Source organism: Lepisma saccharinum, chromosome 11, assembly GCF_977018435.1.
Source record: "Lepisma saccharinum chromosome 11, izLepSacc3.1, whole genome shotgun sequence".
Taxonomy (NCBI): Eukaryota; Metazoa; Arthropoda; class Insecta; order Zygentoma; family Lepismatidae; genus Lepisma; species Lepisma saccharinum.
This window is the reverse complement of record NC_139239.1, coordinates 7,836,341-7,848,863: the sequence shown is the minus strand read 5'-3', so window position 1 is coordinate 7,848,863 and position 12,523 is coordinate 7,836,341. Positions and strand designations below refer to the sequence as shown.

At 36.2% G+C, this 12,523-nt stretch overlaps 1 protein-coding gene across 5 annotated transcripts in view; it reads left to right on the top strand.

Moving 5' to 3' along the window:
* Crtc (CREB-regulated transcription coactivator) overlaps positions 1-12,523 on the top strand; it is a 73,172-nt gene that overhangs the window by 46,082 nt on the left and 14,567 nt on the right. For all 5 annotated transcript variants that reach the window (XM_083130665.1, XM_083130667.1, XM_083130666.1 and 2 more), the window contains one exon: positions 4,864-5,061. In XM_083130665.1, coding sequence (XP_082986791.1) covers positions 4,864-5,061 — 198 coding nt within the window. The remainder of the gene's footprint in view (positions 1-4,863; positions 5,062-12,523) is intronic.

Genomic DNA, 12,523 nt, shown 5'->3' with positions numbered 1-12,523 from the left:
ATAATATTTTCTAGATTGTTGAATCCATAAAATTGCCACCACAGTGTGTAGTATGTACTATATTGGAAAACTTATTTCCTTAGTATATATGCATGTTTGTAAGTGTGTTGAGAGTACATGGCATGTATTAATCTTGGATTTGGTAAAAGGATAGAAGATTGTGAATGATTGTCAATGACAGCATGAGAGAAAATGTGATAACTCATCAAACAACATGAGATGTTACTCGCAGAGCGAGCATTGGTTCCCCTGTCAATTTTTATGTAACTAAAATAATATTATTATGTACTGAGGTGGAATAATATGATCAACTCAGCAAAATAAGCAAAAACCATTTTTATATTATTTTAAACCTAAAGCTTCTTGTAGAAGTTTGATGTAATTTTCTGTGACCATATAGAGCCAGCCATAGAATCTATGAAGGAATCATCGCAATAGTTTTTAAAAAGCATAAATACAAGGGAGACTCAAATGAAACCTTAGAAGTCCGACAAAAATTACAGGATAGACTTTACGTGAGGTATTGGCTGTTTACAAAATGACCTCAACGCTGCAACACCATTTTTGTCATTTTGAAGATGGCATCTCCTTCATGCACATCCACCAGCGAAAAGCAGTGGTTTCTTGACCTCTGGAAGCCTAAAACTTATAGACATTCTACGGCAAATTAAAATTCAATGTCTCTATGCATGCATACACACCAGAAAGTTTACAAATCTAGGAGGAAGTTTGACATTAGCCTGCGTTCGCACGTGGATGGGTGGAAAGACCTTCGCAGTGGCTCATAAAGTGAGAGCACATAGATTTCAAATATTCTTCTTCTTGAAGTATACAGGCACTAACTCAGACTTGAAAATATACACTGCCTTCCAAAAGTTAAGCACGCAATGCAAATTTTCGAAAGCATATTTGAATTTGAGTGGCTGAAAATTGCTGCGGATGTAGATGTCAGCTTTTATGTGTAGCTTCCTTTTTGTAATTAGAGAGTGAATCATCTGTACCTAAGTGGTTAATCTGTGCTCTTAACCTTTACTCTGCCGAGGGGGTTGTCAGAAAGTAACCCTGGTTTCGCCGAGGCCTTCGGCGCGAATTTTAAATTCGTACACTTATTTGACAAAAAAATGTTATAACTCGTAGACTATTTGACCAATCTACTTCGGGTAACTTTTGTTTTTCATCTAAAACATCAGGGCATGCAACCGCGCAGAAATCAAAACGCCATAGTCAATAAGAGGGATTGGGTGGGCTGCAGCCCCCAACTTTCAATGAAAAGAATCATAAAAATGGGGAGTTTTTTCACATATTCTATAATGTGATGCACCGAGGAACTTTCATTTGGTTGAGAAAGGACCATTCTGTAAAAATAAGGCTAAAGTTTGCCTCCCCTTCCCAAAATAGCAGGGGAAGAGGGGGCAAGTGCCAAATGTGACGTCATCAAATAGTAACTTACGAAAAGTAAATATCTTTTTCATCTTTGTACACAATTCTTGTTTTCTTTAATGCATAAACACATTTTCTACCTTCATGTGTAATTTTGTGTTATTCGAAGCTTTACTTTTCCATTTTTGTTGATTTTACCATCGCGTGCTTAACTTTTGGAAGCATATTTATGCGGATCAGCAATGGGTCTATGCCAAAATGCAGCAAACTAGTGCAACTTTACATGCAGAAATTTACTAGATAAAAAACAAAAAAATAAATTAAGATTTTCATTTGACTCTCCCTCATATGTTACTATCAGTGCTCGAAGCAAGAAGGAATGAAGAGGGAAGGGTTCACCCTCAACTTTCTCATTGTCACCACGTTAAATCTAGGAGCAGCTATCCCCAACGCTTAACCAAATATCCCCGCACCTAACAACTTCTTCAAGCACTTGTTACTATTAATTGCTGAAAGTATTTGTTCTTCATAATTGTGAACATTGGTTTCAAATATACTAATTTGCATGGAAGCCATTTTTATAATATCAGTTACAATATTTCCCTGTAATGCAGGGAGTAAGAGTTTTTTTTTAATAATATTGTTGTTAATTAGATGATGTATGCACCAAACACTGATAAATAATACATTGATCCTAGGGAAGCTTTGTGTAAAAATCTGAAATGTTTAATTGTTTAATTAATCCAAATGATTGAACCCTAATATTGGGTTGCGTGTTGTTTGAAATCTTACTTACTTACTTAGTCGCGTCCTCTTCTACCTGCTGGTGTCGAGGGGTTACAGAGAGCTCTTCAGACGTTTCTGTCCATCGCCTTTTCCTGTGCCTCTTTCCATCTTATGATTCGTTTCTCCAAAATCTCTTTGACACTCATATTCCATGTCTTTCTTGGTCTTCCTTTTGGTCTTGTTCCTTGTGGACGTGCTTCCCATATCTGCTTTGGCAGTCTTGTCTCACTCATTCTGCTCAAATGGCCGAACCATCTGAGTTGATTACGTTCAACTGCTTCTTGTAGTGGCTGAGCATTTAAAGATTGCCGAATGGTTTGATTCCTTATCCGATCTTTCCTGGTTTTCCCACTTATTCTTCGAAGGTACCTCATTTCCATTGTTTGTACACTTTGCAGGTGTTTTCCAGTCATTGTCCAATTTTCACTGCTATATGTAAGTGTTGGTATATAAATTGTTTTATATACAGTGAATTTTGTTTGGGTAGATATTTCTTTTTTTGCCTATAAATCCTCGGTTTATCATTTGATATAGCTTTCCTGTCTTCATGATTCTATCTCTTATTTCTTCCTCTTCTTGTACTTGACTGTTTATAATTACTCCAAGATACTTGAAATTTGTCACTTGTTCTAAAGGTTTGTTATTCAGTTTTATATCTTATGGTTTGTCTTTTCTCTGCTAATTATCATTGTTTTAGTTTTCTCTTTATTTATTTCCATATTATTTTTCTTTAATTCTTCATTAAGAATATTTAGGTTATATTGTAAACTAGCCTGTGTATTAGCTATTAGTATAATATCATCAGCGTATATAAGCTCTGTTAGTTTGTTTTCATATTCCAGTATCCTACATGAAATTGTTTCATTTTTATATGGCATTCCTTTATTACTTCATCTAAGAAGATTATAAATAGATATGGTGATAGTATATCTCCCTGTTTAACTCCTGTTGTTATTTCAAATTCCTCTGACTGGTGGTTTCTCGTCCTCACGTAGTATCTGCATCCTTTGTACCAACTTTGGATTGCTTTTATTAGGTTTTTATCCACTCCTTTCTTCTCTAAAGATTTCCATATCTCATTCCAAGGAACTCTGTCAAAAGCCTTTTGTAGATCTACAAAACATACATGTGCCTTTTTATTATATTCTATTGTCTTGTCTGTTATTTGTTTGAGGGTGAAAATATGGTCTTGTACACTTCTTGCTGGTCTAAAGCCTGCTTGACTTTCTTCTAATTGCTCTTCGACATATTTTCTGAGTCTTTTCTCCAGGATTCTTGAATATATCTTCCCTGGCACACTGAGCAATGAGATTCCCCGATGATTTCTGCATTATCTATTATCCCCTTTCTTGAAGATTGGGATTATTACTGATACCTCCCATTCCTTCGGTACAGTTTTCTTTTTCCATATAACATTCGGTAGGTTCAAAAACAGTTGTTCTCCAGCATTTCCCATGTATTTAAGCATTTCTGGTGTTAAACCATCATGTCCACTAGCCTTACCTAACTTCATTTTCTTTAATGCTGCTTTTAATTCTTCTACTTTGATATCGTTTATTTCCTCTTCTTCATCCTCCATTTCTGTATCTTCTGTTCTTTCGTTTCCTGTTTGAACCTCCGTCCTGTTAGTTTGTGTTTCATCCTTCAGCAATTCTTCGAAGTATTCCTTCCATCTTTGCATGATTTCTTCTGGTTTTGTTCTTAGTGTACCATCTTTTACTTGTATGTATTTTAATGGGCTTTCTTTATCTTTTCTCATGGTCTTTAAAACTTTGTAGAATAGTTTTTGATTTTCTCAGCTGTTCTCTTCCATACTTTCCCCAAATTTTCTCCACGAGTTCTTTTTAGCCTCTAACACTTTCTTTTTAACTATATCCCTTTGCCTCCTATACTCTTCAAAGCTTTCTAAATCATTAACTGATAGGTACTTTTTCCACAGTATTTTCTTGTGCGTGACTTCTTCTTTCAGCTCATCTGTCCACCATGCCGTTCTTTTCATTTTGTTTCCAATGTATGTTGTCCCGCAACGTTCCTCTGCAGACTGTTTGAAATCTACAAAGTTGAAATGAATGTTTTGTGTAGGCAGGAAATATGAGAGTGGTGTAGGGGAGGGATTAAAAAAAAAAAGATCATATAATCATTGAAAGCCATATAATAAGAACTATTTGGCACGATAGCCCAAACAGACAAGACCATATGGTTATCCTTCAATGACTGCAAGCAAGTTAAGAGGATATATGAGGAATCAACTGGCCAGGAAAGGATTCTTATTGCAAAGCCTGCACTTTTTCAACAAGAGAGAGATTTCAAAAAGCCATTTTGTCAACCTCGGTTGTAGTCACAGCGTACTACAACACTAAGTGCCCTGGGTTTGAATCCCCGACCCCTGACTTGTGAGTATCCCTTCATCAGTTTCATTGTATTACGACTCATCCTTATCTTCGCGATTAACCAAAAGTGTCAGAAAAGTAAAGTACTATAATTAACCAAATCAATCAATCAAAAAGCCTTTTTTTTTACCACTTGTATGGTGGTCTTCATGTAGTAATTTAAAACTATTTTCAATAACTGCTATCTATCATAGGCTTTATTGTTTTCATCAATCTTCATTTTAATTTTTAAACATGTTATAACTATTAGATACCTCAAGGTGCACATAAAAGTTGTTAGAAAACAGTATTTTGTTTGTACTTCCAGGGTAGTCCCTTAGGCTACAGGAGTGGCAGTCCAGCAGATACAAGTCACAGCGCACCACAAAGTCCAGTTTCACAAAACTTGTCACCGGCAAGCTCCCCTGGCGTAGGACCAAATTCAAGCCCGTTTTCCGACCAAAACTACTTCATCAACCAGGCTCAGGCGGCTACGTTACAACAACATTTTGAGCAATTCACAATGGTAAGACTCTTTATATTGTTTTATGTTCATTATACATATTGTATTTAAATAATACTAAGCATAAATTTGACTTACAGGACATTTGAATAGACATGTGCGAGAGCTAAGTATTATCATCAACTGTTTGTATATGTGAACATGCACGTGTACTGATTCTATTCCAATGGAAATATTAGTTTTTGATGTATTTTCAGCTTTTCTTGGTGGTAGTTGAAGTCATGTGTATACTATTCATAGTTATTTATGTTTCTTTGATCCAACCACCAATTCTGATGGAAATTTCTTATCTCATTTTTTAACCATTTAACTTACTGTGTTTTTTACTGCGTATACTTCACTGACTACTACTTATTTTCCCTAAATCATGTAATTTACGTCACTAAAACAAGGGCTGAGCCAACATGGCATCAGTCAATGCAACAATATTGGTATTGGAAAGTATCGGATCGAATTTATTATTTTTAACTGCCAGGCCAGATTTTGCATTTTCTTCTGGGAGGCAACAGCTACTTTGATGGTGGGTGTGTATAATTATTAGAGGCACGTATTTTTGGTAAATAAAAAAGCAAAATTTCGTTACAAAAACGGAGTCAATTTCGAGTTCAAAAGCGGTAAATAAAATAAAATATCGGTGTTATAGCGGTGAAAAAATGGATGAAAAGTGGTATATAAAAAGACATACTGGTTTTAAAATTGTGAAAATAATCCTAAATTTGATTTAAAAACTACACTTATTCCACAGAATTAACATTTCACTTCTAATAGCACATTATCAGAGTATTAAGTTTATTTCTGTGTAAAGGAGTCCATTTTTGCTTCTCCAATATTAACAGCAGAATTAATCATAATTCAGACCTCAGAAGGTGTTGCTTCGGTGAATAAACCCTGAATTTCGTGTTTAAGAGTTAATTTCGCTTTCTACAGTTCATTTCGCATTATTTCGTGACAAAATATGGTCACAAAATGCACCTCACACCTTTCAAAAACATGAAAAATTAACACTACAATGTGTTTTTTCAAATTTCGTTCTTTCGTCAAAAACGAAATATGCATGCCCCTAATAATTATGCACACAACCTGTGTAATGTACTTTTATAAATTTCTTGTTTCATGTAGTAACAAAGTAGTTTCATACACTTTGTTTTCAAAGCAGTTAAATCGTTAATCACTGGTACTGACCAATATTTTGCACAGAGTAAATATCCTGGAAATTACAAAAATTTCCAATTCATCTTGAACTGATACAGTACATATATTTTAAAGCAAAATTCGGCTAGAATGACATTGTGCAGTTCAAGTTACATTAATCTTTATAAATCTGCTGAATAAAATTAAATTGTCACATTGTTTAAGTATTGGCATTAGCATGGAATAAATCGATAAGAGCAGTCACATCGACATCGATATCTGTTCAGAGTAGTATCAGCGTTTGTGCTTTCAATGAACTTCACATCATTTTTTGTCTTTGTTTAAAAAGGTAGAAGAGCATTAATGTTAATTCCATATAAATAAAACAACAACAAAAGTTTGAATCTTGTTAAAAACTTGATTAAGTAAAATAAAGCTGAAATGCCACACTTTTAACTTCTATGGTTGTTTTATTTATATTGAATTAACAGTATTGGTGGCGATAATAAGTAAGGCACATATCAAGAAGAATTATGGCAGTAAAGTGAAGTTAAACAAAGAAAATTGAACAAAATAAATAGTAGCAATTTTCTTAAATCATAAACTGTCATATTCTCATTACCAATTCCACAATAGACTAACACACAAATAGAAGTTGTAAGGAGCATTTGAAATAATAGTGTCCACTTCACATATGTAGATACAGATTACTTCCAAGTTGTAAAATCACCACATGAGAAAATCATAAATATTTAATAAATGAAATGTGATTGATTGTGTTCAAATATTGTTTGATGTTTACATGTGTGCGAACTCAGAAAATACAACTGTAAACATAATTTAGAATTATTTTATTGTCCCTTGTTGCCTCCAGGGGGTGGTAAGTAAATAAATTGAGAATATTTCGTTCACTTCTATTTCCCTATGCCAAGAAAAATGTTCCTAGCTTTTGTGCAGTTACTTTTTAATAGTAAATTTTTACCTAAGCTGTGTTTATGTCTGATAGTTGTAATTTGTTTTAATATTCTCTTTTTTGTGTGTTACTGAAATTAGTGGTTATTTAGTAAGTATGGATGTATGTATGTATGTATATATAATGTGTAGATAAAAATGCATGTATGATTTCTTGCATGAACAACAAGAGGCCATTTATAATGGCTGTCTGGTGCATTTAAAGCTCGGCTAGACAAATGCCAGCAAAACCATTTTTGAAATTTCCTCTCCTTTTGAACAACTGTTATGGCATTCCGAATTCTGAAAAATTACATATCTTTAGAGTTACTTGTAGACCATTCACATGAATCGTCATGTGGTTTGCTTTCACTACTGTCTATATATTCTCAATAGTTAGGTCCTTACATAATTCTATTAAATTATTGAGAATATCTCGACAACAGTGAAAGCAAACCACACAAACATTCACGTGAAAGCTCTAGAAGGAATTCTAAGCAGATGCAATTTTTCATATTTTCAGGGTAGCTACGATTTTTTGATTATGAAATTCCCTGACTTTTCCAGGTTTTCCAGACCAGAAATAAAATTTTTCCAGACATGTTTGTCGTCATGATTTTTGCTTTTGAACCTCATGTTTTTCAATTAAATATGCAGGCACGTTAATTATTATGAATATGAATATACACAGTTATTAGCTGAAAATTTACCAATTAATATAATGCTATTCAATGAAAAAATAAATAACTATTGTACTTCCCCATTTTCACTAAGTCATTACAATTAAGGTGGTGTAAAAAATCAATTAAAAAATGTGGCATATATCAAAGCTTTACAATGTAACCTGATACAACCTCAATTAGCCTATATCAATAAAATTGAGAAACGACAGAAAATTAGGTCATGTACCTTTAGAAAATATGCAATAAGTTTAATGATTATATTTTTTAATTTATTGAAAATAGTACATATTACGGAAATTCAGAACTTGAATGGGGCCGGTGACCAACCATACACCTAAAAAAAAATATATACGCGGGCCATACTTTGGAATCAAATATCTCCATTATTTGAGTTTTCCACATGCTGGAACCAATTTTATATTACGGAAAACATCGAAATCTGTCTTTTAAAAGGTAACAGTTCCGAACGTTTTATGATTTTTTTTTTCAAATTTTCCCAGCAGGAAGACTAAGTATCATAGAATTTTGGCAATCATTGTGACACGAAATTTGAACCTTCCTTAAAATAATGAGCACTATTTGGATTCGAAAAAAAGGTATTTATGTTGAAAAAAAAAAACCTTCAAAATGACCTTACTCAATCATACACGCTTCCCACGGGCAAGGTATTCTCCGGTTGACAAGCGACAGTATCGTAAACTAGTGGGAATGAATGTAGAAATAAATCGGAACCTTAGTAGAGTGCATTCAGGGTATTTATTTTAATTCTAAGACAACCAAACCTGACATTCCTAACATAACCACAAAAGCTTATATTCACAAAATCTTAAGTAATCGCTAAAACTCTGCAGTATGTGTTAACAGACATAAATCGAAATCAAACCATGTAAAAGTTGCATTTCTAGCATGATTAAATCGTAATAAAACAAAAGGAACTTGGGCTCATTTTCACCACTTTTCAGCATAATTTCATTCTACACGCAAACAATACGTAAAATTACTATCGGCATGAAACCAACATTCCTAACCTAACAACAATGTGTGACCAGCTTACGTTTAATTCCTCTATTTCGCACCAGTTTTTAAAAAATAAATTCGTTCTACATGCACAAAACACGTGCATATTCGAATAATGACGTCACCGATACTGCATAAAATCACTAATTTCTCGGGTGTAACACATCTCTGCAATGTAAAAACTACGACAACGAGCAAATGTACTAGTTGATCAGGTTGCTTCTGAACGGGTCACAAACGAAGGACTCAAATTCACAGAACGGGTTCACGGGGGGAACGAAGTAGTGAGTCCCTTTGTTTTTACTCGGCGTCCGCACCTGTCCAGTGTGACGTCTACCATGGCCAGTTACGTGAAATTCTGCTCTTGAAGCTTTATTGCAGATCCAAAACCAATGAACTGTCCAAACGCCAACCTGCTCCGCTTCAAGTATCAAAAGAGAACGGGTGTGTTCTTGAAGAAAGAAAATTTCCTCACCACACACAAAGCTAAAGCAACATTTTTTCCACAAGAAATTCTGAGGATGGCTGGTGCGTAGGTTTCGTCTTGAGTAGCTTGTTCTCTAAGGAAAAATCTCACCCTCCAAATTCCGGTCTTCAACAGGTTCACAAGAACGAGATGCAAAATGAACGGATCCAAGAAACTAGATCCGAAAGTGAATAAATATAGAATCGAAATGCGAAGGAACCATAATTTTGTACGTAACAGACTAGAAGTCATAATGACGAGAGGAACAAGTTTCTGAACTGAATCTTTTTGGGGGACTGGAATCACAAGAACCAAATTCGGAAGTGAAAATGAGCAGTTCGTTCATTTTGTAACTGGTTCTCCTGCAACTCCAAAATGCACGTAAATTCCAGAAAATATGCAAAATTCCCTGACCAACCAAATTCCCTGACTTTTTCCCTGTTTTCCAGGTTTTTCAGTCGCATAGCAACCCTGTATTTTGGAATACCATAGTGATTTTTTGAAAAGAGAGGAATTTTATAAACAGCTTCATTGACGTCAGCCAAAGGTCCTGCTGAGCCTTAAATATTTTTTATCAGATTTCATATTTTAGCTGTCACTGCTACTAGTTGCAGTTGTGAGCAGTAATAAAGTTAACTATACCGTCTTTGTTGCTGTAAGCACAAGATGGTTTTCATCTCCCAGTAAATTCTTCATTGCAAATACAACAAAAAAACAGGAGCAGTATTGTAGTTCTTAATATTATCCATTATGATTGGATGGTATTGCCTATGCAGCAAATGCAGCTTACTATACACATCTGTTTTATTGTGTCATGATCTGCAGAACACAGTAACCTGTTGTCTAACATAGAATCTGGACCTAGGAATCTCAGGTTTCCCAGTAAGCTGAAGTCATGGAAATGCTCGTACTGCGATATTAGAGAATGTTGGATTGAATTATCTCAGTACATCTTGCAATGCTCACCAATTTTATTTTGAAATTGTTACTAATGATTATAAAATTACCATCCATATATTTAAATTTACAATACTAGCATAAATGTATGGCAATTTTTATTGTTTATCTTACTTTTTGCTGCATACACTTTCCATTGTACATGTGTGTGCATGTTTAAATGTATTGTTTGTATGCATATGTATGAATAGCAACAACACATTGTTCAGAAAGATGAAAGTTGGCGTGCATGTTGGATATTTCAGTGAAAAAATGAGAATTTTGAGTGAATAGAAATGAGGATTATAATTATTGTTTCTTATATTATCTGCATTTCATGTGTTGTTATTTTGTATAACGTTTTGTGTGATTTTTATATTTGATATTCCCTAGTTGTTGTTTCTCCCATTCTTGACTGTGTGTGTATATATATATATATACACACACACAAATAATGAAGGAAACAGTAAACACTTACCACACAAATAGATATAATTCAATATTGCGATCTGGGTCGCATTTTCAAGAAGGTAGATAAAAGATCGACGACACTTTGACCGACACTTTGAGTAGAGGCACAGAATACTGACCGTAGCGTCTCTACGGTCAGTGTTGCCAGAAACAGTTGAAAGGAAACACGAAATACTTTAGCCAGTGTTTACTGTAAGGTGGGTGGGTAGTTTTGGGGAGGAGAGGAAAGAGTTACTGGTTGGCTAGGTTGAGTCCGGGGGGTATAGTGGCGTGCATGCCTGCTATATAGGCCCTTTCCCATCGCCTGCGGAAAGATGTGTCAGAGCGGGGGGGTAAAAGGTGGATGATGGCAACACGGAAGCAGTTATTGAAGGTGGTGTTATGGCTGTTGGTGTGGATGGCTACCAGATCGCGAATATTGAATTATTTCTATTCGTGTGGTAAGTGTTTACTGTCTCCTTCATTATTTGTATTTATCCGCCCTTCTGGCACCATTTCTAACCCTATTCCTGTGTGTGTGTGTATATATATATATATATATATATATATATATATATATAAAATGAAAGAGGAGAGAGGAAACACTCACCGGACAAAGAAAAAATTCAAATTTTCGTAATGGTATGTCACATCTTCAGGAGTAGAGAGACGTTGTATAACTAAGTGACTAGAGTAAGCTTGACCTGCAGTGTTGCCAGGTCCCGAAGGAAAAAAAGTGTTGACAGTACCACACAAAAAAAATTGGTTCTTTCGCCAGGCTTGTCGAAAACTGTGAGTTGTGGTGGTTTGGGGGGGGGGGTTGAGGATAGGGGATGAGGGGCGTTACTGGGTGGCCTTGTTCAGGCCTGGAGGTGTGGTTGCATTCATGGTCGATATGTAGGCCCTCTCACATCTTCTACGTATTGAGGTGTTGGTGGATTGGGGCAAGGAGTGGACGATCGCTACCTGGAAGCAGTCATTAAAAGGAATATTGTGGTGATTGGTGTGAATGGCAACAGCAAAGTCCAGGTTTTGGGTAGAGGAGCGGTGGTTGTTGATGCGGGGGTTCAGGGCTGTGGGTGTTTCCCGCAGGTAGAAGCTCCCACAAATGTTGCACGTGAGGATATAAATTAGGTTAGAGCTGTTTCAGGTTCCTTTGGGGTAGAGGGTGAATTTGCCGGTGGCAGTGTGGATCTGGAGGGTGCGGGAAGTGACAAATATGGGGCAGGTTTTGCACCTTGGGCGGTTGCATTTGTGGGCAGGTGCGAGTTGATTGTGAGTAGGTGGATTGTGGTGGACCAGGATGTTTTGGAGATTGGGAGGGCATTTGAAGACAACTCTGGGCTTGTCGGGGAAGATATTTCTGGTGTCAGGATCACTGTGCAGGATGGGAAGGAGGGAACGTAGAGTGTGTCTGATTTTGTTGAGGTGGGGGTGATATTGGGTGACGAGTAAAGGGGGATTGGTGGCAGGTTACTTGGTGGGAGTGTATGAAGCAGCTCGGGATATTTGTTTGGTGACCAGGGTGGAAGGATATCCACGGTTGGTCAAGGCTTGGTGTAAGCGGAGTTTATAGTTCTGTCGGGAGGTGGCTGAGGTGTTGAGGCGTTGACCTCTGAGGGCCAGGGAGAATGGGATGACTTTCTTGGTGTGGAACGGATGGGAGCTGGAGAAGTGTAGGTATTGCATATGGTTGGTAGGTTTGATGTGGATGGATGTTTCCAAATGTCCTTCCTTCATGTGCACTCCACATCCAGGAAGGTGATAGGGTTGGTGGAGTGAGTCCAGGTGAAATTGATGGAGCTGAAGTGGTTAAGTTTGTCTAGGAAGG